Below are 26,122 nucleotides of genomic sequence, written 5' to 3' on the forward strand. Positions count from 1 at the left end.
AAAGATGCAGTACAGGTTTCAGGTACGAAACACTCACATATTCTTCAACAGAAAGGGCATCAGTGAAATCAGCAAGTGGGTTTAGAGCCTTGCAAACAGACTCCAGAACGTCAATGTCCTGCCATGAAGGAGCCAAGTGCCTTGTTTTTTTATCAGCTGATAAAACTTTTGCAATGGCCTTCTCCTGCTCTAGCACTCGTGCTATCATTGCATGGCGTGACCCCCACCTAGTGGGTGATTCTGTGATCAATTTGTGCTTTGGCAGCTTGAGCTCCTCTTGAGTGGCCGCTAGTTCTCGTTTCTTTTTCCATGAGAAAGAAAAAGCACTGACCACTTTTTTGCACACACCCATGGCTCTCTGGATTCTCTGATCTCTCATACTCCCCTCTGATGATGAAGAAAACAGTGTAGGCATATGTTTAGAATCTTTACAAGGCAAAGATGATTATAAAAATTACTTGTTTGTGATGATAAAATGTATTTTGTGATGATAAATTACAATGTTATGATATTTTCAATCAATAATGAGAAACTACATTTAGACTACATACACTAGGGCTGTCTTTTTATCCCACAATTCTGAGTTAAAGGCTAGTTCACACTGTCCCAATAAACTGACATAATGGCTTAAGCATGCCATGACAACTTCAATGCCGACAGAAACGTATCTGAATCAAAATTTAATGAATTATGAGAAATTATCACGTTATTATTGTGGAATAGATGCATTACTCACATTTTAAAACATTAATGACATTTAACATGCTTAATATGCATTTTTATCAAATAGGGCTAGACGATCATTTATTTATTTATCCCTGCCTATACAGCGCACAACCACATGCGAGTTGGTGTTTGTTAGGGCAGTGTGAATACGACAGCATTTTCTAAATTATGCAGTCAAACGTGATAGCCTTAAATGCTGTGAAATCTATTAGGATATGTTATAAATCCTCATATGCTGTTTTTAGCACTGAAAACTTGACCTTTTCTTAGATGCTTAACTTAGCAATGGCTAGATGCAGCCGGTGACCAAAACACTGTAGGCGAGTCCAGTTTTTAAGTGAGACAGCCTTGACAATGTTTGCGCCGTTGTCCGTTGTGATGCACACATGACGATCCTCGCTAAGGCCCCAAGATGCGAGTGCATCCTCCAGACCCGCAGAAAGTATTTCCGCAGTATGGTCGTCCGGAAAATATGCAGTCTGCAAGCATCTTGATTGCAGACCCCACTCCTTGTCGATGTAATGAATGGTGAGGCTCATATATGGCTCGGATGTGCGGCTGGACCATAGGTCGGTGGTAGTGGCAAAGTATCTCACATTCCTTCAATTATTTTCCAGCTTTCCGCGGCACTCTTCATATAGCTGAGGCAGTGCAGTTTTGGAAAAGTATTTTCTGCCAGGGAGTTCGTACCTGGAGTCAAGCACTTTAACTAATTTCCTAAACCCGTCTCTTTCCACTGTGCTTAGGGGCATCATATCTTTTGCTATAAAGTAAGAAACGGCCCTGGTTATATCCTTGCTCCTTTTGGAACAGTTTTCATAAGGGGTAATGGCCACGAAGGACGACACGATCGATTTCTGCTTTGGTACAGCCCCGATGCTAGCCCTGCTTGTTGACGGAGTAGCATCAGCACGCATTTTCATGCTTTCAGTGTGATCGTTTGGGTGATACTTTTTTAGGTGATGGAATAGGTTGGTTGTGTTACCAGTCTTGGTTTTCACAAACCAACGACATATTTTACAGATCGTTTTAGTCTACTCCTCGTCACTTTTTAGATAGCCAAACCACTTCCATATGACGGAATTCGTGCTACCTTTTTTGTCAACAATTTCATCATCTTTGGATAATAACTCGAGGTTAGTTTCACTTTTGTCGCTGGTTCCACTCATTTTTTTTTGTCGTCCTCGTGTCGAGCTTGCTTCGCAAAGTGCGGTAGGAAATAGACTTTGTACTTTGACGTGCACGCTGCACGCTGATTGGCTGTTATCGCATATTTACTGCTGTGTGATTGGCTCTTAGATCAATCCATATCGAGTAAAAATGTCCAGACCTCATCATCGTTATCGACATAAATTTTATCGCGATTCGATATGATATCGTTTATCGGCCCAGCCCTAATAGGACCTTCCTTTCCTTTTAGATGTCAAATAGACGTCTATTAGATGTCTTTAAGATGTTTATGATTTAGAATGTATGTAAAACTGACATCTGAAAGATGTCTGCCAGACGTTTGTAGACAGCAGATGCTTTCCAGATCAAGAGATCTTTAACAGACATCTTGCAGACGTACGTGTGCTATCTGGGCAGTTTTCTGCTTTTGCCAAGAACGATTGTTGGAGTTATCTGCTTTTGCTATAAAACAAACTTTTAATATGTAAAAAACCCCATACTTTCAATGAACTTTAAATTTGTAAATTACCTGTATTTCTTTAGTTATTATTACTTAATCAAAACAACCCAACTGCAGTTTGATTGATATTACTTGGAATGCGCAATAAAAAAATGTGATTTCTGAAAAAAAATGTAAATCGGTTTTGAAAAATGAACTCTTCATATATAGATAATATAATACCTAAAAATTATTGCTGATATGTACGTACAAAGTATACTCTCAAATTTTCATTTTAAAAAGTATGCTTATACTTGAATCAGTTTGACTCTTTTTGTGGGGGTAATTCTTACTGAAGAATGTTAAATATCATTGTGTATCAGACTGCTGCAGAATCTGATAAACGCAAAGAAAATAACACTGAGGCATCATGTTTGGGTTAGAGATGAGGTGAGGACTCAAACACAGAAACTGCTATGGGCTTTAAATTAAATAATAAAATAAAACAAAAACAAGGGAAATTTAGATGACACACTGGCAAAGGGCAGAAAAGAATGGGAGAATAAATAGGGAGGCAAACAAGGAGAGTAACGAGGGAAGGCAGGTGGAGCAAATGAACCAGTAATGGGTTAACAAGATGGGTGAAGTTACACAATAGATGTTCATTTATTTTCTGTACGGTTCATAAAACACCTCACAAACAGCAGCAGAAGTGTTTCTCCAGAGGTTTCATACTCATCGGTCAAGGCTCTATTAAGAAGAGATATGTGCCAAAAAGATAAAATTCTTTAAAAAGAAAAGGTACGACTTCTGTCTTAGAAACTGTTCATGCTGGTAAATGATAACAATGTAGGCGTGTTTTCAGTAATCGCTCCCTGTTTGTTTGATTTATTGTTTTTCAGAATGTTATGTAAAGCAGATGAACTCCTAAAGACATTTGGAGGGGAGAGAGACTGTGGTGTTTTACACAAAGAGAAATGTTTTTAAAAAAAAAGTTGAACAGGTGCTTCATTGCCATTGGTCGTTCCTGATATTATAACTGATCAATGCCTGTGATTGGCTGTGAAATGCAGGAGTTCATTGTTGCACAGATATACTTTTACTTTACTTTTAGTCATTTAGCAGACGTTTTTATCCAAAGCGACTTACAAATAAGAAAAAGTAACTAAAACTAAAAGTCAAAACTCTGTAAATACTATATACACACATTTAAGAAAATAAAGAAATTAAATAAAATTGACAAATGCATACAACAACATTTCAATACTAAACATTTAAATGAAAACAATTCAAAATATTAAAACAACAAAAGGTATGAGCATAATAATGCTTCTAACATAACACTAAGCTAAACACCAAAAAACAACTACATGTGTATGTACAGCCACACACATATTGTCAGTGAGTCCCAGTCACCGCAGTCACCAGCCACCTCTTACCCACGATCACAATCACCTGTGTTCTGATCACCTGCACCTGTCGATCCCCAATCAAACCACCTATAAAGCCACGCTTCACTCACTCACTGATCGTCCGGTCTACCGTTCACTACAGGAACAAAGCCAGACCCTCTGTACTTACCGTTGTGATTTACCCACCTCAGATATCCCGACGATTCTCCACCATTCCCGATCTCCACCGCTCCCTGTCTGATTATACCTCTGTGTCTCCTAGCCTGTGTCCTGACAGAAGACCGGACCAGGACAGCAGCGTGTCATGGAACCCCGGCCGCCGTCGGCTGTAGACACACTGGAGTAGCTGGTTAACACCATTTGCGCCTCCCTCCTGCCGGCGCCAGCTCCTCCACCTGCCTCTGCGAGTCCCATGGCCATTCCTTCTACCTTCGTGGGTGACGCAGCGGGGTGTGGCGGATTCCTTCTGCAAGTCTCTCTATACATCGAGGTGCAACCACAGAAGTTTGTCTCTGACCGCTCAAAGGTAGCGTTTCTCACCTCTCTGTTAGCAGGCAAAGCGCTGATGTGGGCCAAGGCAATTTGGGATGCCCAGAGTGTCATTATCAACTGCTTCGACGCTTTCGCTATTCACTTCAAAGAAGTTTTCGGAGTATCCGTGGGAAAGATTTCAGTACAGGATTGACTGCTTCGCCTCTGTCAAGGAGAGTCATCAGTGGACGACTACACTCTGGAGTTCCGCACGCTTGCCGCCACCAGCGGATGGAATGAGGTCGCTCTGCTGAGTGCCTATCGCCTGGGGTTGAATCCGCGCCTACGCGCTCAGACGACAACGTGGGATTAGACAACAACGTGGGATTAGAGAGTTTCATGCAGCGCGCCTCTCGCATCTCACAGCGTCTCGCCGCGTGTGACGAGGACACCGCCTCATCCACACCCCAGCTAGCCTCACCTGCCACCGGCCCTCCAGTACCAGACCCCATGGTTGTGGATTCTGCCCGTTTGTCTCGCATGGAGCGTGCTCGCCGCATTGCGGCCAGGTTGTGTCTGTATTGTGCTTCCCCCGATCATTACATCAGTGACTGCCCAACGAGACCTCCACGCCCAGCAGTGAGTACACTCCAACTTGAACCCGATGTTTCCTCTTTGTCTTTACTACCAGTACAACTATCCTCTGTTTCAGTCTCTGCCCTGGTCGACTCTGGCTCCTCGGGGAACTTCATATCACAAGCCCTCCTAAACCACCTCAATCTACCATGGAAGCAGCAACCCCAGGAGCTCCGAGTCGAGACCATTCAGGGAAAGCCACTTGGGCGTGGAAGGATTAAGTACCGAGCTCCCCCTTTAAGGCTCCGGGTCGGATGTTTACATGAGGAGATGATCTCATTTCTGGTACTGGCGGGACCCACGGTGGATATAATCCTGGGATGCCCTTGGCTCAACCAACATGCTCCCGTGGTCAGATGGGATCCCTGCGGAGTCACTCACTGGAGCGAGTCCTGTTTCCAAAACTGCCTATCATCGATTCCTAAGCCACCCCAGAAACTCGTATCCTCCCAAGTTTGTTCCACCCTGGTCGAAAGTCCTGAGCCTCTGGTGAAATGCACGATCCCATCTGACTACCAGGCGTTCCAGGATGTATTCAGCAAGCAGGCAGCCACCCGCCTTCCACCACATCAGCCATGGGACTGTGCCATCGACCTGCTGCCTGAAGCCAAACTCCCTAAGGGTAGAGTATACCCATTGTCCATCCCGGAGCGCAAGGCCATGGAGGAGTACATCAAGGAGGCTCTCCAACAAGGATTCATTCAACCATCCACTTCTCCTGCCACATCCAGCTTCTTCGTTGGCAAGAAGGACGGAAACTTGAGGCTTTGCATTGACTATCGAGCCCTGAACTCCCAGATGGTCAAGTTGCCAAACCCTCTTCCCCTGGTCCTGGCTGCCCTCGAGGAACTCCGTGGAGCCCGCATCTTCTCCAAGTTGGACCTGCAGAGCGCTTATAACCTCGTTCGGATCCGGGCGGGCGACAAGTGGAAGACGGCATTTATCACACCCTCCGGCCACTATGACTACCGGGTTATGCCATATGGCGTCTTCCAAGGCTTCATGAACGAGGTGCTCTGGGAGTTTCTCCATCGATTTGTGATCGTTTACATCGACGACATTCTAATATACTCCCGGAACCTGGCCGAACATCGCCACCACGTGAAGCAGGTCCTCCAGCGGCTTAGAGAACACCAGCTACACCTGAAGTTGGAGAAGTGCGAGTTCCATCGCTCGCATCGTTCCTCGGGTACTCCATCAGCTCCTATGGTATCCAGATGGACCAGGGGAAGGAGAAAACCATTCTGGACTGGCCTCTTCCCGAATCGGTGAAGGAACTGCAAAGAATACTTGGATTTGCCAACTTCTATCGGCGGTTCATCCATCTGGTCAGTCGGCTCGCAGCACCCCTCACCTCCATGCTGCGTGGCAAGCCCAAGTCTCTGTCCTGAATAGAGGCCCCCATCCTTCGTCACCCTGATCCTCAGGTCCCCTTCGTGGTTGAGGTGGACGCTTCAACCACAGGAGTTGGGGCCGTGCTGTCTCAGTATCACGGCGAGCCTCCCCGCCTCCATCCTTGCACATACTTCTCGTGGAAACTGACCCCTGCGGAGCAGAACTATGACATCGGGAATCGGGAAGTGCTAGCCATCAAACTCGTCCTGGAGAAGTGGCGTCACTGGCTGGAGGGATCTTTCTCACCATTCACTGTGATAACTGACCACAAGAACCTTCAATACCTCCGAGATGCGAAACGGCTGAATCCCCGACAAGCCCGCTGGGCTCTGTTCTTCACCCGTTTCACCTTCATCACCATCACCTACCGCCCAGGTAGCCAGAACCCCAAGGCTGAAGCACTCTCCCGCTTGCATGCCCCTGACAAACCTGTCGAACCCGAGCCCATTCTCCCTCCAGCCCTAGTCGTCAGTCCCATACAGTGGGACCTCACAGAACACCTTCGGGATGCCACCCTCACCGAACCCCGGGTATACATGTGTGCTGGTGGTTGTGGACTGTTTCTCCAAAGCCTGCAAATTAATTCCCCCTCAAGGGTCTGCCCACGGCACTCGAGACCGCAGAAAGTCTCTTCCACCATGTGTTCCGGAATTATGGTCTACCAGAAGACATTGTATCAGACCAGGGTCCCCAATTCATCTCGCGGGTCTGGAAGGCCTTCCAATTACTTGGGGTAACTGTCAGCTTGTCCTCTGGGTACCATCCACAGACCAACAGCCAGACTGAGCGGAAGATCCAGGAGCTCGGGCGGTACCTTCGGTCATACTGCTCCTCCAACCAGCACAGCTGGAGCCGATTCCTCCCCTGGGCTGAGTATGCCCAGAGCTCCCTTCGTCAATCCACCACCGGACTAACACCATTCCAATGCATACTCGGTTTCCAGCCCCCGCTCTTCCCCTGGACAGAAGAGCCCTCGGAGGTTCCAGCTGTGGACTACTGGTTCCGAGAGAGTGAGAGGGTATGGGACTCGGCACACATCCATCTCCAGCGAGCAGTGCGGAGACAAACACTTCGCAGACACTCAACGGTCAGCCACCCCACAGTATCAACCAGGCGATCGGGTCTGGCTGTCCACCCGTGACCTCCGTCTCCGCCTGCCCTGCAAAAAGCTGAGTCCCCGCTACATAGGTCCCTTCGAAGTGCAGAGGCAGGTTAAGGATGTAACTTACCAACTCCAGCTTCCCCCAAGGTACCGCATTCATTCCACTTTCCACGTCTCACTCCTCAAACCCTTCTCTCATTCCACCACAGGACACACTGCACCGGACGCGTCTCCCCCTCCGGAGATGATAGACGGGGCCGAGGTCTATCTGGTCCAAGAGATCCTAGACTCGCGGCGACGGGGCGCCCAGCTCGAGTACCTGGTGGATTGGGAAGGGTACGGACCAGAGGAAAGATCCTGGGTGGCCCGGGACGATATCCTGGATCCCTTACTCCTGGAGGAGTTCCATCGGAGTCACCCCAATCGTCCTGCACCCAGAGGCCGTGGCCGTCCCCGTCGTCGTGTGAGGGTGTCAGGAGCCGCCCCTGGAGGGGGGGGGGGGGTAATGTCAGTGAGTCCCAGTCACCGCAGTCATCAGCCACCACTTACCCACGATCACATTCACCTGTGTTCTGATCACCTGCACGTGTCGATCCCCAATCAAACCACCTATAAAGCCACGCTTCACTCACTCACTGATCGTCCGGTCTACCGTTCACTACAGGAACAAAGCCAGATCCTCTGTACTTACCTTTGTGATTTACCCACCTCAGATATCCCGATGATTCTCCTGTGTTCCACCGCTCCTTGGATTCCTCCCTGTGTTCACCTTACCTGCCCAGGCACCGGCTAGCCTGCCTCCCTGCACTCAGTCCACTGGATCAGCCTTCACGTAACTCCCTGGTTTCACCTCTGATTACATCAATAAAGCTCCCTGTCTGATTATACCTCTGTGTCTCCTAGCCTGTGTCCTGACACACATACATATACATATAAAAATAAATTCTATATATTATTTCATTTCCATATAGTATGAAGTACTAAAATAACTAAAATTTTAAATAAAGCTAAAACTGAATAAACAACCTATACAGATATCATAAAAACTGAAACAGAAGTGAAACGTAGTAGGAAAATTAAAAAGCGATACTTATATCCTTTGCCGGTGTCCCTGTCCGGTTGAGTCGCACTGTAGAGTCAATGGTCTTTACACTCTCGGTCTTCACACGAGGAGGGCTTTACACGACGGCTACCACGGTATAATAACCTTTTTTATACCTAACAAATCACTATTTGAATTCAGCTGGACCCACTTTCCTGTTTATCACAAAAAATGGCCAAGCAAGTGCAGACACTGACAAGAAACGCGATACAGTAATACAGATTTAACCTATTTCTTCACGTGACCTGTGTATCTGCAGGATGGAGATGTGCTCAGGGGAGATGTGCCAGAAATAGTGTTTCCTTCCCGTCAGATAGACGTGTCTCTCAAACGCACCAGGAGAGATTGGGTTATTCCTCCTATTAATGTGCCAGAAAACTCAAGAGGGCCTTTCCCAATGAAGCTGACAAGGGTAAGATCAACACTTACACACAATTACGGAAATATATGACCTCACAATATTCCATATGTATGCACATGCACACATTCTAAATATTTTGTTATAAATATTAATATACTTATGCATATGAATTATTCTGCTGTGATGGTAAAGCATGTGTTAACATGGAATCAAAATGGTCTCTTTTCTCTCTCTTTCTCTGGTTCTCTTTTTTTTTCCGTTCTGCCTCTGAATAGACATTCCTTCATGACTGATCTCACATCAGCCATTGGTTAATATCAACTTATGTCCAAATACAGTTGCCAAAAAGCAGTCAGTGTTATAGGTTACTGATAAAGCAGCCCTTCTGCAATCTTGCCAACTGTTAACACAATAACTGAAAACTCTGATTTCTGACCATCCAATAAATTCATTGGAGTAAATCATGTCCTTCTCAGATTTTAATTAAGAGTTCTGTGTCAGGACAGATGTTTATTGCACAAGTACATTGCTCGATTGGTATTTTAAATAGGATCTTTAAAATAATTTATGTATTAATATAGTGTTTTTTTTATGTATGTAATGTGTTGCTGTGATGACTGATTATTTGTTCTGTTCATGTGTTTGAGCCTATCCCCTTTGGAGAAAGACAATAAAGCTATTGAATTTAATTGAACTGAATTGAATTGCGGTTCAGGCATTGAGATGTTTGTGTTGTGCTCTCTGCTGTGGTGTAGATTCGCTCAGATAATGATGAGAAGGTGAGTTTGCGGTACAGCGTGACGGGTCCCGGTGCTGACCAGCCACCCACCGGAGTCTTCTCCATTGACCCCATCTCAGGCCTCGTGACGGTCCTCAAGCCCCTGGACCGCGAGCACCTGCCCAGCTTCAACGTGAGTTCATCATCATCCGCTCCAAACTCTAGATGTTCTGTTGTTTTTAAGAAAGCGCTCTGTGAAACTGAAATAGCTGTCCATGTTTGACTGTATTCAGCTGAAGCATTTCACAGTAGAGTTAAAGTATCGATCTCTCTCTGTATGCGGAGTAATAAAACACAGTGATTGAGTGAAACATTTGATTGTAAGAACTGTAAAAAGGGCGAATTATTTAGACTGTGCAAAACGACATATTTCCAAAATCAGGAGCTTAAGCCCTGTATTATTTAGCTGAAATAAGTTCATGTCATGCAGACGCTGATCAGAAGTGTTTTTCACTTGTCTGAAATGGTCATCAACAAATCCAGACAAAAACTGTCACCTTAAAAAAGCAAATCAGAAAAGAATAATCAGAAATGTTTCTTGAGCAGTGAATCAGCATATTAGAATGATTTCTGAAGGATCTTGTGACACTGAAGACTGGAGTAATGATGCTGAAAATACAGCTTTGATCACAGAAATAAATGACAGTTTAACACATATTCACACAGAAAACAGCTGCTTTGTAATGTAATAAGATTTCACAATTTCATTGCTTTTGCTGTATTTTTATTTAAATAAATGCAGTCAATGTTTCAAAAACATTTAAAATATTACTTTTGAAAATCTTGATACTATGTATGTAATAAATGTGTTGTCATAAAGTCAGTGAGCAAAGTAAAAGTAATTACTCTTCTTGCTTCATTGAAGTATGTGTTGTGCATGCCCTGTATTTATTGGTTTATTCATACAGTACTCTGTGTGTTATGGCATCAGTTGAGGGCTCATGCTGTGGATCTGAACGGTAATCAGGTGGAAAACCCTGTTGATGTCATAGTCAACGTTATTGATATGAATGACAACCGACCAGAGTTCATCCAGCAGATCTGGAACGGAAGTGTTCCTGAAGGCTCTAAACCAGGTTAAACCATCTCAGAGTTTTCAATTCAATAAAACTGGGTTTTGCTGAGTGTCTTATATTTTGTCTTTGATTTCTATAGGCACGTCAGTAATGACCGTGACAGCGGTGGACAAGGATGATCCCGCGACTCTAAACGGCCAGCTGCGCTATAAGATTGTGTCTCAGAACCCCGAGGTCCCCAGTCCAAACATGTTCACCATTAACAACAGCACCGGAAGCATCATCACTGTAGCTGCTGGTCTGGACCGAGAGGTACAGCATCCATCTGTCCCACATTATCTGACTGATAAACCTTGACCTCTACAAACAAATCTTCATTAGTCCAACTGGTCCCAACAGTTTTTAGATGTGGGGCCAAATCTCATATTAAGAAACACATCAAGAAGCTTATATCACAACTTTAACAAAAAGGAACAAAACAAACAAAACCCAAACAGGCCCGGGCTGCTCAGAAGCCCCTTTTGTAGAAACACTAGACATACAGAAATTCCCAGTTTCTCTGCAGTTTAAATGGATGATAAATTTCGCATAGCACAACAGAACATTTTGCTTGATGAATGTTTTTATTTTTTTTATCACTCAGTGCCACCTGCTGGTGTAATGCTGTAACTGCAGAAAGAGTGTAAAATCCCTAGCACTAACACATAGAACAACACAAACAGTCAAACATCTGCATCTGCACTCTTGAACCTCGCTCCACCAGATTCCAGGACCAGAACTAACGTGTTAATGTAAGAACTATAGCTCAATATGAGAACACAGATATGCACTTATTTCAAAAGAAGCAACACAGTGACAACAAAGCATGCTATCAAGAAGGATTCCAAACTGAAGTGACTTTACTTGACTTTAAGAATTTATCATTTGTAATCAAGGGTGAGCTCAGAGAGTCATGGGCTTTAGAAAACATCACTGAACATCACAGACTTTAATAATCTAATAACAAAATGAAAAAACTGAAACAGACAGGCATGGCTCATCTTTTTTTCCTTGACAATTTTAAGTAGTAAAGTGCATAGGACAGGGGTCACCTCACACGGTCCTGGAGGGCCGGTGTCCTGCAGAGTTTAGCTCCAACCCTAATGAACCACACCTGAAACAGCTAATCGGTGTCTTACTAGGTATACTTGAAACTTCCAGGGAAGTGTGTTGAGGCAAGTTGGCGTTAAACTCTGCAGGACACCGGCCCTCCAGGATCAAGTTTGGTGACCCCTGGCATAGGATGTATTCAAATTCATCGCAAGGTAAAATGTAGTAAGTGGGGCAGTGGCACCGGTGCCCTCCTGAGCTCAACAGTTTCCAAAAATTGGAACTGCAGCATGCTCTAATTGAGAGTCATTTGGGCTGTTTTGAGACTGCCCCGCTTATATTATTTCCACTTCACCTTATCTTGCTCCAGACCATGATGATATCAGTCAGCTTCAGCTATATGTGTCTGCATCAGGTCAGAAACTAGCTGGCATGTCTGGTTTTCCCATGTGGAGTAGTGTTTTAAATTAATAAAAGTGTTAATCCTTTAGTTTAAATGTACTAATGTGAAAAGCCTTTATCTAGTTTAGTTGTTCATTTATTTTGAGATGAGACATAATTTTTGTTTCCTCTACAACTTTTAGCATTCTACATCCATATTCAGAGACAATATTAAGGCAATAATTCTACAGCATTCTATGTGTGTGTACTTCGAGCCTGTCATTAGCGTGCCATACACAGGCTGATTAACACAAGGACATTAGATCTCTGCCAAAGGTGTGTGTGCATGTTTTCAGCCATTAGAATATAAAGATTATGAGCTTGCTTCAGTTTATTATGAACTAGCGCTACGACCCAGAATCTGCCCCACCTGAATTTATGTTCAGGAGCCGCTCCTGGAAACAGAGCTAAGCTCACCTCACAAACAGCCAGACATTGACAAGACCTGAACATCAAGATAGAAAACATAAGGGCTTCATCATTAAATCTTCATTAATAAGATTCAGTTCTGAGTCATTTGCAGGTAAAACAGTCCTTTCCTCAAAACTTTCCTAGTCATAAAACCTACTGACTACTTGGGTGAAAAAAAAAAACAATTCTATTTATTTTCACATTCACCTAATTGGCTAACTAATTAATTGTGTGATTATGTGAAATTCCTGTGTGAGTGCAACCGTCGAATGTCTTGTCTGATCGCTGGAGCAATGCAACCAAAATCACTTAAAGAATGCGAACACTTTCAATTTCTTTTCAATTTTTCAGTCTGACAGTAACGAGGGAAACAGGAACAGACTGAAAGTGCACAAAGACACTGTTAGATTGTGCAACATACTGGTGCAAATCAATTCCAACGCAGTTAATTTAATTCATTTACCATGAACATCACCATAAAAATTCAGTAGAAATGAAACACCATCTTACATAATCATCCACCCAAACATAAGCAAAGACAATCATACAGGATGCTAATTAGTGAATTAGACACAGGTGGAAATAAAACGTGACCCTGAAAGCAAAACACTTCATTCTCTGCTTCCATTTTCTGAAATGTAAATGTTTTCGTAGTATTCACCTTTGCAAGAAAGATTTGACTTTCTCAGCCATGATTAGTTGGATTTATGAGTTAAATGTGAGCATTGATGTGGTCTCTCTCTGCAGAAAGTGGCTCAGTACACACTGATTATTCAAGCCACTGACATGGAAGGAAACCCCATGTATGGTCTTTCTAACACAGGAACTGCTGTTATCACCATCACAGACATCAACGACAACCCTCCGGAGTTTACCTCTGAGACCGTAAGATCTCACACACACACTCATGTTTGTTTTTTGTGAAAAGTGGGGACTCTCCATAGGCGTAATGGTTTTTATACTGTATAAACTGTATGTGCTATTGCCCTACACCTACCCTACACCTAAACTTAGCCCTCACAGGAGACTTTGTGCATTTCTACTTTCCCCCCAAAAAACTCACTCTGTATGATTTTGAAAAGTGGGGACATGGGTCAATGTCCTGAAAAGTCACCTTCACCTTGTAATACCTGTGTCATACCTGTCATTATACAAATTTATGTCCTCATTTGTCACAAAAACACACACGCACACGCACACACACAGTTGTGTTTCCATGTTTTATGGTTCATTCCATAGGCGTAATGGTTTTTATACTGTACAAACTGTATTTTCTATCACCCTACACCTAAACCTACCCCTTACAGGAAACTTTCTGCATTTTTAGATTTTCAAAAAAAAATGTAAAAATTTACCAGTATTAGTATCCTTGTGGGGACATTTGGTCCCCATAACATGATAAATACCAGGTACACACACACACACACAATTTATTCTGGAAAAAGTAATTTTGCAAGATGACAGGTATACATGTCTAACATACATTAACAAGTCCTTATATTTATAACATTTAACACTAGGATTTTTTGTGCAATTCCTCTGTAAATTTGCGCTTTGATTTGGCGATTGTACTGATGCCAGGTTCACACACTTTATTTTCGGTGTGCTGTACTGCGCTGGATTAAAGCTACAGCGCATTGTTCGCATTAAAATATACATGTATTGACATGAAAATGTAGTAATTTCACCATAGGTTAATATAATTTAAAGTCTAATGTGTTTCACGGTCAACACATGGCTTTTTATCCAGAAGCAAGGAAAACTACCCTGTACCTCACATTTAGATAAACGAGGAGACGTAATGGATTGCACTCGTCTCTTCGTGGAGGTGGAAAACACCATGTTCTTTATGACTCGCAAGATTTCTTGTATAAAGATTTAAAAACAAAGGAAAAGACAAGTTTAAATGTTTTGCCACTTGTAGACTGTAGAACTGTTACTGTTCTGTGTACAAAGAGAATCAAAATTATGGAGAGGGTCAAAGCCAGGGGCGGCGTTAGGGGTGGGCTAAGGGGGCTGGAGCCCCGAATGTTTTCAGTAAAGCCCCGAATGTTTTTATTACTATGCCATCAATGAGTTTCCATGCCCAATAAAGTAATTTATATTAGAATTTAAATAAATAAATAAACAAATAAATAAATATCTCTCGACTCTCACGTCTACAGTGTCTGTCAATTTACGCGTTGTCATTCACACCCGACAAAAACCGCCCACTGAGTCTAGTGCTTCTGACTGACATGTAAACTGGCCAACCATCGATGAGCGTCTGTACGATCCAGCCAATGAAATTAGATCTTTTGGAGCCAGGCGGTTTGTTAGCGTGTAGTATTTTACTAGATCAATTTATTTGAAAAATAAAATGGATATTTCAAAATTCTTCAAAAAAAAAGGAAGTAACACACCCCCAGCCAACACTTGAACGCCAAGATACAACAGCTTCAGGTATCTGTAACTTTTAATCATAGTATTATATTTCTTATTCGGTTTTAAATTGTGTCTGATTTAACGTTACATTTTGAACATCTAACAGTTAACGGTTGCGCAGCACAGTCTTTAAGACACACACACACACACACACACACACTCACACACACACACACACACACACACTCACACACACACACACACACAGAGCGGTTATATTGTTGGGTTAGCATGGTCTGTGGCAGACTTTTCGTGTCAGGGCAACAATTCAATAAACAAGATAATAAAAAAAGACATATTTCGCTAAGGAAATGGTTCCAAACAAAGCATGTTGTTGTGCTCTGCAGCAACACACAGCGGTGTTTACTGAATAAATTTGCGTGAGTAAATGATTCACTGACCCATTCATAAAAACAGTTGCTTACTTTTTTTCTGAATGAATCATCTGTTTCGAACAAATCGATTGATTAAATGACTGACTGACTCACTCATTAAGGCAGTGGCTTGCCGCCACCTAGTGGCAAAGTACCATTCTAATTTGTTTCATCATTTCATATTTCTGTATTCCAAATTTTATATTTGATACATTAGCCTCATAAGATTATTTATGCAATTTGTAAGTGCTCCTTCAAAAATATAAGTGTATAGAGCCCTGCGTTTATAATTATACTTGGATGAAAATGAGTCATCCTTAACATTTTTGGTGTTTTGGATTCACTACAGCTGGAGAACAATTAAATACAAAATAGGCTATAGGCTCTACTGGGTGATTTTTTATTTTACTGAGTAACATTCATCATTTTCCCATATAGTGTATAGATTTTTAGGCATTCTATTATCTCAAACAGCCTGAAAAATAGTGCATTTAGCTGACGTAAATGGAAAAACATCTCCCCGGGGGAGCATGCCCCCGGACCCCCCTAGGTTTCGGCTAAGCCCCGAATGTTCACATCGTCTGGCTCCGCCCCTGGTCAAAGCAATGCAAATATTGAGTACTAGACTATAGGCACCTTATAATGAAACAAAAACTGAATTAAGGACATTTTTGCAAATGTAGAAATCCTGGCCAGATGAAGAAGAGGTCCACTGAGTAATAATGCAGTATCAGCATATGACATATAAATAATAACATTACATGTTCTCTGTTTTGTCTCTGTCATGTACATGTTATGTTATGTAGTTCTTTGGCACGGTACCAGAGAACCAGGTCAATGTTATTGTGGCCAACCTGACAGTAACAGACAAAGACCAGCCCAACACAAGAGCATGGAAGACCGTCTACAAGATAACGGCTGGTGACCCCATGGGCCATTTCTCTGTGCCCACTGATCCCGTTTCTAATGAAGGCCTGGTGACTGTCGTCAAGGTAGGAGAATACTGAGCACTGTCACATTTGAAAAAACACAGTTGTGAATCACCTACATTTCCCAAGAAGATGATCTAATTCTAAGCCTGCAATAATAATAAATAAAAAAAACTGAGAAAGGTTTTCTGAATGGACAATTCCATTACAAATCTTTGCTTGAGGGCTCCCTCTTCTGTGGTTTTTACTTACCACTGTTGTACATGCAGTCTGAAATACCATTTCCAATCAAAGCATACAGCTAACACAAACAGTGCTTCATCTGTGACAGACCCCGCTTGACAATATGACAGAAAGACCAATAGACAAATCACCAGTCCAGCTGTGGCTAAATGGAGAGCTCAGTTCATATTGTGGAGGACGAAAGGTTGAGAGACATTATAACGATCACATCTGTCTATTCAACGAGTAGATCTCGGTCAGAACAAGAATAGATGAGCGGCTTTGCACGTCTTCAGCGTTCTTTGCAGATCTGTATGTTTGACAGTGCACTACAGTACAGATCAGCAGCTGGATGATTTACACAGTCCACTAAACACTTCACACAACATCAAGCTGCAAATGGACTCACACATACACCACACCACACACACACCACACCACACACACACCACGCACTCACACGCACTCACTCAACTCACTCACTCACACACACACACACACACACACACACTCACACACACATACTGGACGCTGAGTTCAATTCAAGCGGCAGTCTAAAACAGTTCAACAAATGGGCAAAAGTTTACTTCAAAAATAACCAATGTGACATAGATGAGTTTGAAGTTTGGTGTTTAAAAAAACTAAACTAAAAAAGTATGGAATTATTTTTGTGTCTTTATTATTCAAACAAAAATTCTGTATTTGAGAGCAAAACTAATTATTTTGTAATTAAAAAATAAAAGTTTGCAAAAAAAGTCTTCTTAAGGTTCAAAATTAAAGTAATTGAAAACAAAATAATTTGCAGTGCGTGTAAATCTTTAAAAAATATATATTTTTCTTTGTGCACTTCAAAAACTTTTCATCACTAATCCACAAATGTTGCTCTCTTTCCTGCCTTCTTTTTTTGCGGGTCTAAAACTTTTGTTTGCGAGTTGAAAAGTTTTGCATGCGAGTGAAGCTGTGTGTCAGTGGGCGGTCTCTACGCACCAGGATGAAACGCCCTTTTCTATTGGCCACTCTCGATTGAAGTGACAGGTTGACCACGCCCACTACGCTTTCCAGCCACTGACGCCAGTCTGACAGAAGAGTGAGCTTCTAATTCAAGATTCAAGATTTTTATTCGTCACATACACAATTATACAGAGTATAACCAGCAGTGAAATATAAGTCAGTTCCGCTCCAAGGACAGTGCAATTGTATAGACAAATATTAAGAAAAATAAAAGATAAAAAAAATATAAATGTGCAAGGTCAGTATGTTGTTGACATAAATAGTAATATAACAGGAATGTGCAAAAAAGTTGTACAGGGTATTTAAATGGCAGCATATGAGGTAGAAAAAATTATGAATAGCTTATTGATATGGTGATGTTAACATGGAGTCAAGTGATGTTATGACACAAAAAAGCAGCAATGGCCAGCAACCGCTCCTTTACTGGGTTAGTTAACTAATGTAACATCTTAAATTCAGTGACTAGTGAACTGAATTATTCTCTCTTCTCATGCTCCCCCACCTAAATACATAACGTTAGCTAAGCCTGTATGTAGTTGGTGATACCGCTGAATAGATTTGATTAGACAACAGTACCTTAGCTACAAGTTTCTATAGTCTTTGGTTAGCTAGCTGTTTTGTGTGTGTGTGTCTGCCAACTTCAGAAAGGAAAAATACGGTACAATCGCGGGTATGTATTTTATGTAAGTGCCTAACGTTATGTTAATTAAACTACACACACACACACACACACACACACACAACAGCTAGCTAACCAAAGACTATAGAAAAGACTATGTTTTGTGGAGAGCTGCCCTTTCATCCAAAAATGTACACACTGTCGAAACAGCTGGCTCACAATCTCCATACTTTTACTCTTGAATGGTTCATGTATGCTGAGCATTGGCAGGCTAAATGGACTGCATGCTGTGGTTCTAAAGATGCATATAACTGTGTGCAATTTAAAGCTGTAAATACATTGGCAACCCAAACAAAATTGTATGTGTACCCCATTTGTGCAAAGCCATCAGAGCAGTTTTACATCCAAGAAAACCACACATAATTAAACCGAATAATCAGGTGAGGGATGGTGAGTTTAGCATAATTTATGTGTTCAAACAAAGTGACAGAAGTGTACAGATCACGGATGTCAGGATCCCAACACTGAAACACCGAAACAAGTGTCAGGATCTCAACACCATGAGCTTAACACACATAAGAGTTATGAGCACATGACAAGGTACACGAAACCAAAAGAGAGTTTCTTGACATTCCAGCCATATACAGTGGAACCAATGGTCATTTCACTAGGTGTGCAGAGCATTTCATAAAAACAGCATTAACATAAGGACAGATGGTGAGTGATACAGTTCATGTTTTTGTGTAATTGCTGTTTGCTTACAAAAAGACAAGACCAAGAGCACATGATCAGGATTTAGAAAAACCCATGTGCTCAGACACAAAACACCAAACCATGGCACGAGCGTCAGCTGCTAGACATAAACTCTCAGAAGTGACACAACTACGGCAAGAATAGAATATAATTTTCCAAATTTTAGATGGATACACACTACATTGCTGATTCATACAATTCAATTTATTTATTACACATTCTTTTCCATCTTTATTTCAGTCCATTGACTATGAGATCAACAGATCATTTGTGCTGATGGTGGTGGCACTGAATGAGGTTCCTCTGGACAAAGGCATCCGTCTGCCCCGTCAGTCCTCAGCCACCGTCTCTATTGGTGTCACGGACGTCAACGAGAGCCCGTATTTCCAGCCCAACCCTAAAGTGCTCCGTCTGCAGGAGGGCATGCTGGCCGAGTCTGAGATCACGACCTTCACCGCTCAGGATCCAGACCGCTTCGAGCAGCAGAGCCTCAGGTGCACACTAACCGCTGAGTGAAGCATCAGTCACGAGTATCATTAACAACACATACTGGAGAGATAACCAAGAACTGTACACCTCTTTTAAGAGATAATTTGGTATCTTATAGATGTGTCCAACCAGTCGCATTTAAGGACCAACACTAACTTTGGTATAAAACAGTAATATAAATTACATGTAATGAATATAAATCTTATGTAACCTTGATTTTAGTATATCTTAACACTTTTATGCTCTTCTTAGGTACAGCACACTGTCTGACCCTGCGAACTGGCTGAGAATCGATCCCATGAGCGGACAGATCACAACCATCGCTGTTTTAGACAGAGAGTCTCCGTTTGTTCAAGACAATATCTACACAGCTATGTTCCTCGCCATTGACAGCGGTATGTTTGCTGACCGACAAAATGACATTTGTTTTCTTGTTTGTATTCCCCCCCCCCCCCCCAAAAAAAATGAAGTCATTATTGGATTAGATGTAAAAAAAAGCATTGAAAAGACATTTACAAAAAGCAGGTTTAGAAATAAATATTTTCATTCAACACTGCATAAATAATGATAATAAATGGTAAAATTAGATTTTTTTTTCATGAATACTGTCAATATGAAACTAAAGTAGTAGGAGTAGTAAAATGCTGGGAAGTTTGTCGTCAAGTTTTTCCACGTTTCCCACCTTCTATACTCCCGCTTTTCCATATTTTTTACTCCACTCCAGTTTCTTGAGTCTTTTTCAAATCTGAGGTGTGAATGACCAGGGTTTCATGACACTTTAACATGACCATTGTGTTGAATATTTCAGTTGAATAGTGAAAACAACTCATTTGATTTAGTAATAACTTTTAACACTAACCCACACCAAGAAAATGTACTGATTTTTATGGCATCATTTAAAGTAAACAAGAAATCAGAATGGACTTTTTACTTTCTTAATTCATATTCTTGCTCTTATTGAGTGATTCTGGACGAATCGATCCAAAGGAATCAATATTGTTGATACTGGTGTTTAGGGCTGTCAAAACGGCTGGAAAACTACAATAAATCCGAATTTTGTATTTGAATATTATCAATATTCAAATTATATTTGAATTTAAAAGGCATAATTTCAGTTGCGGGGGGAAAAAAAGCCTTTGGCTTCTCTCCTGAGGCCACAAAAGGGCGCAAAATATTACCAATGCACATTTATTAAAGCAATAAAATAACGTGACTATCTTTGGACAGTGCATAACGTTTTAAATAATGTTTACGAATCAAATATAATTACTTAAGTTGTTAGGATTAGGGTTTGGCTTAGGGTTACTTGCATGTAATTATGCACAACCTATTGTTAATATAATAGTAAGTACATGTAACGTGTGTAGCAAGGACACCTTAAAATAAAGTGTTACCTTGAACTTACATTAATGTTATATGGTTTTCTAAACGTGTGGCTCTCTTGTGCGAGACACAAATGTAACAATGATAGATGTCTCTATAGAACATGCAATAAGTATGCATTCTGTGTGAACGGCTTGGTTCCAGTTTTGCTGTAAACAACATCTCCGCATTGATGTTCTCTTTTTCTGCAATATTTTGAATGAGCAGTGCCTCATCTGGTGGGTTTAACTGCATATGCTAACAAAAGCATTAAAATGCAATGACACCTACATCGTCGTCGCATCTCGTGTGCCACTGATAAAGCTGCCTGACACACACCTAAAATTAAAATGCAACGATTTTGCATTTGAATGTGGATTTTATTTTAAATTAGACAAATAGCTGAAATTCAAAAAAAGAAATTTGACAGCCCTGCTGGTGTTGTATAGAAAGAATCCATTCTCAAGTCTAAGTATCAATCGAAACTGAGTTTTTTAACTAAAGAACCAGTTTCAACCAGTTAATTCCCTGATGTGTATTCCATATATATATATTCAATACTATACTAAATACTGCTGAGGAGAAATTTAGTTCAGCATTGACCCATATTGCAATACATATGTCACCCTCCTTATCTTGATATGCATGGCATCTTGAGTTTGCTGGTAGTTTGTTGATGTTCCTGTTCTCAGTGTTGCTCATCATGAGTCTGTTTGGTCTCCAGGAATTCCTCCGGCCAGCAGCACCGGGACTCTGCAGATCCTTCTCTTGGACATAAATGATAATGCTCCGGAGGTGTTCCCGCCAGAGGCAGAGATGTGTGAAAAACCTGAGAACAACGGCATTAATATCACAGCACTGGATGCAGACATGGATCCCAATGCTGGACCCTTCTCCTTTGAGCTGCCTTTACAACCCAGCGATGTCAGGAAGAACTGGACAATCATGCGTCTCACTGGTGAGAAAATACACACAAGCAGAAATATCTCATCAGCCTCTTGAACACCAGATGTGTGCAATGAGATTTTCATTCTAATGTTCACTAACCATCTACACTGCAAGCACACGACGCATCACAGCACATCTTCAGCTGGTTCCACATTCCTTTTTTGACATACTGAATTTCAGTACATCTGAATTGGTTGCCATGCATTTTATTTTTAAATCTATTTGAATGTTACATCAAAGCTAGCTTGTGGTGTTTCTGGTCTTTGGATGATTAAAATACAATCAGTTTTTAACCATATATTTTGCATAATACTAATAATATTACTTTGCTATTCTAATTCAACTATATTACTGTTGTTGAAGTCTAGATTCTAGCTCACAGCTGGCCTTTTGCGAGCAGTGACAGACCTTTGAAATGAGGAAAAGTTGAGTCTCTCCAGCGCAAAATAATGTTCCATTTCTCTCTGATGTTTACGAAGTTTCTGAGGTAAAGGCTTGCAGAACTTACAACACAGGAGTTTTCAGCTGGGCTCTAGGGCTGCAAAAGGGCTGCTAGGTGGTTTGCATGAAATTTGTATGAAGGGAACAGAATGACATCTAAACATAACTAAAACAAAGTAAATAGGAAATAAAATGAAAAAAGTCCCAATATGCGCAGTATAATGCGCAGTAATGAGGCGTCTGCTTATTTGTATGCTTCGAGCGACCTTTTCAGGGTCATTCGTATAGGAAATCAGCATGTAATGCAGGAGTCTCCAACCTTTTTATCATTCGTGAGATACTTTTTAAAAATGAAAGTGGACTAGACATACCCTACTACTGTCACAACACACTCAGGAGAAGGGAAACGCAGAGGCGAGGAACTTCTTTCAACCAACTTAGACTTTTCTTTAACAAAACTCAGGGATCACTAGAGACATGGAAAGCAACATGAAGACAATCAGACCAAACACAGAGGCAGGAAAACACAGGGCTTATGAACACAGGAGAAACTAGATAATTAATGACACAGGGCTGGGGACTAATAAACTAATGAGAACAAACCAGAACAGGAACTAACCAAATATGGGCACGAGAGGAGGGGGAAACAAGACACAGGACTGACAACTACATGGACACTTGTGTTACTACAAAGATTTGTTGGAATTGTATTAATAGAGCTGTCCGACTTGCATTCACATACATTTTCTCAGTCGGGAAATTATTTTTCACACACATGGTGATGAAGCTTCTTACATCCGTTTCAGAGAAGCAGAGGACAAATATTTCAACCGATTGCTCAGGCATTTATGTGGCACCAAAATAAGGCACTGGGTTTTGGTACCCAACCCTATTCACCTAAATATTTACATTTTATCTAATTTAACCATTTTGTAATAATGAATTAATCAATGACCGAAAGCATTCTTACCGTACATTGACGTATTAATAAGCAGTCAGAAATGATTTTTGATATCATGATAAAGCCCACTGTAACTTGAGTGTTTGTTCATCCACACTTGCAGTACCTGTGTGAACCGTCTGCGAGAGCGCCATTGAAGTTATTTATTTGTGTGGTAATGAGTTAATTGGACTAACTAAGCGATTACACACATAAACACTTGAAAAACACAGTCTGCGATGACACCTCACTGTTAGCTCACAAAATCAGTAAACATTATGTGAGATTAAAATTTTGCTACAGAGCACTTTGGAACAGTCTTAACAGCTTGACTTCTCTTGAAAAGTGACATTATATCGGATGCTCACTAGCGCCAACTACAGGCTTCAGTGACACGCAGGTGACTACAGACACACTAAAGTAAATTATATAAATATTGCACTTCGGTGAAACTGCCAAACAGTAAAAACTGTTGCAGTGGTCTGGATACTTCCAGTGTTTACACTTTCTTAAAATTTCTTATTTTCATACTGATTCGAGAACTCAAATCACACACCTGCAGGTAAATACATGTGAATAATTCTAAGTATTGCTTTAATAGTGTTTAATCCATTTCCTAGGTGAATATGCACAACTTTCTCTTAAGATTGACTTTCTGGAGAGTGGAATCTATCAGATTCCCATTATAATCACAGACTCCGGTGACACGCCGCTGTCCAACACCTCGTACTTGCGAGTGAAGGTGTGTCCGTGTGATCATAACAGCGACTGCACAGATCAGGAGCCTATCATGAGCGCTGGACTCGGCACAGGAGCGATCATCACCCTGCTGCTGTGTGTCATCACCCTCCTCAGTGAGTCACATATACAGCTCCATCTCAAGAACATGTCCAGATCATGCTCCAATGTTGAGAATTCAAATGATAGTTTTCTTTAAAAAATCTCATTCTCATTTCTGTAATGCAAAAAGGAAATATAAATGGTAAAGTATTTATACAGGATCGCAATGTTTATTCAGCCTTTATTTAGGCAACAAGCACAAAAGTAATAAAGGCACCTATTGTATCAGTATTCTTCTTCTGTTTCTGCTCTTGAAGTCTATGGCAGCCTCTGGAACTGTACACAAGATTTATGAAATCTGAACATGTAAAAGTTGGTCTTACATTTATGATAATAACAGTAAGGGCTAGAAACGAATACTTCCCGAAGGTACCTGCATAACACCTTTCTTGATATTGACCCTTTCAGAAATCAGTGCTGATAAGGAAAACTGGTCGTTTTATATTCGTAATAATAACTCTCTCTGTGTAGTCCTGGTGTTGTTGTTTGTCATGTGGATGAAAAGGAGAGATAAAGAACGGCTGGCCAAGCAGCTGCTGATCGACCCAGAGGAGGACATAAGAGACAACATACTGAAATATGATGAAGAGGGAGGAGGGGAGGAAGACCAGGTACTGTCCAAGAACCTTAACTCAAACTTTAGCTTGTATTGGTCTATAACAAGCTCAACGTTGTCTTAGGATTTTAATTAAAAATGAATGTGTTGCCCCCTTTTTTAGATTGTACAGTAAAGATAGACACCAGAGCGAACTCTTCAGCATTAGTTTATTTTAAATGTCATCAGCTCTCTTCACAGTGCACTTTACGACCTGTTCGGATGGTAATTGTTTCTCATGGGGATGTAATTTTTTAAGATTTACAGGGGTTATTCGATGATTTTATGGCTGTCTGATTCCAGAATGTCAGTGCTTTTCTCAAACACCAAGTTTTTTTTGACAAACACCAGGGTCATATGACAATTTAATTGACGTCTGAATACATACCTCTGAGTTTACAAGAAGACATTAATTTTAAATTTACTCTTTCAATCTTTTATGACCACTGCTGAGCACTGAACACTACCTTTCGCACTTCGCTGTAATTAGCGTGTATTTTAAAGATGAACACTTTCATTACTGAAAGGCTGAAGGGAATTTGCAGGAATTATATTTCATCATCACTCCACCACAGCGAGTGGGAGCTTTTAAGAACAACAAGAAGAAACAAAAAAAAAAGCATGCAAACATTTGAAATGGGCCGTTATTATGGCAGCGATGCAATACAATTTTAAAATATTTATTATATACAATATAAAAATACATTAAAACATCAAGTAAGCAGCTTTGTTTACTATTTCAACTACAACATGTCTGTTTTGCTGTGTTTAAATGGAGGCTTTATTTACAGACAATTAGCAGACGTTCATGTGACTGTTATAGTATATGGTGTTGTAGAGACAAGTGCACGATCCAGGAGTTTAACAGAAAGGCTTCTTTATTAAATAGCATCAACACGTAAATACATTGAAGTAACTCAAGAGCTGACAACCACAGGGTAGAACTCAGGACTATTTAAAGAAACCGGGAACAAACGAGCAAACAAGATAATTAACTGAAGACAGGTGACAGGACTAGACGATGATTACTAATTAACTAAACCAGAACAGAAACTACCAAATAAGGTCAAAACAGAACTGAAAGAAAACTAAACCGTGACAGATATCGCCCCCTTCCCGGAAGGTGCGTCCCGCACCGTAAGATACACATAACGGGCGGGGGGCGGGCGCTCTGGAGGCTGGAGCCGGGCCAGGACAGGGAGGAGACCAGGGAAGCCTCCAGGGCGGATCAGGGGCCTTGGGAGGCCATGGCAGATCAGGAGACACGGGAGGCCATGGCGGATCCGGGGACACGGGAGGCCATGGTGGATCAGGAGACACGGGAGGCCATGATGGATCAGGAGACATGGGAGGCCCTGGAGGGACTATTTTTTGGGTTGGCCGAGACAGCACAGGGAGCTCCATGGCCTTTGCCTTCGGCCCGGCCACGCAGGCCAGGGGTATATAGCCCCCCAAAAAATTTATTTGGGAATGTTCCCTTCAAGGGGCCAAACTGGAGATGCGGGTTCTGTGGGGCGCTCAGGAGGAGCGGACACTGGAGGGCGCTCTGGAGGAGCGGATTCTAGGGAGCGCTCTGGAGGAGCGAGCTCTGGGGAATGCCCTGGATGAGCAAGCTGTAGGGGGCGC

The 26,122-nt window shown here is 41.7% G+C and overlaps 1 protein-coding gene across 5 annotated transcripts in view; it reads left to right on the forward strand.

Moving 5' to 3' along the window:
- LOC306881479 (cadherin-2-like) overlaps positions 1 to 26,122 on the forward strand; it is a 76,854-nt gene that overhangs the window by 32,930 nt on the left and 17,802 nt on the right. For 3 of the 5 annotated variants that reach the window (XM_079435600.1, XM_079435603.1, XM_079435602.1), the window contains exons 4-14: positions 8,713 to 8,865; positions 9,570 to 9,725; positions 10,524 to 10,668; positions 10,748 to 10,920; positions 13,297 to 13,434; positions 16,154 to 16,339; positions 19,122 to 19,375; positions 19,623 to 19,765; positions 21,457 to 21,690; positions 23,682 to 23,915; positions 24,373 to 24,512. In XM_079435600.1, the coding sequence (XP_079291726.1) occupies positions 8,713 to 8,865; positions 9,570 to 9,725; positions 10,524 to 10,668; positions 10,748 to 10,920; positions 13,297 to 13,434; positions 16,154 to 16,339; positions 19,122 to 19,375; positions 19,623 to 19,765; positions 21,457 to 21,690; positions 23,682 to 23,915; positions 24,373 to 24,512 (1,956 nt within the window). The remainder of the gene's footprint in view (positions 1 to 8,712; positions 8,866 to 9,569; positions 9,726 to 10,523; positions 10,669 to 10,747; positions 10,921 to 13,296; positions 13,435 to 16,153; positions 16,340 to 19,121; positions 19,376 to 19,622; positions 19,766 to 21,456; positions 21,691 to 23,681; positions 23,916 to 24,372; positions 24,513 to 26,122) is intronic. The other 2 variants (XM_079435601.1, XM_079435604.1) reach the window with 1 other exon arrangement.

The sequence above is a fragment of the Barbus barbus genome (genome assembly GCF_936440315.1).
Source record: "Barbus barbus genome assembly, chromosome: 15".
Lineage (NCBI taxonomy): Eukaryota > Metazoa > Chordata > Actinopteri > Cypriniformes > Cyprinidae > Barbus > Barbus barbus.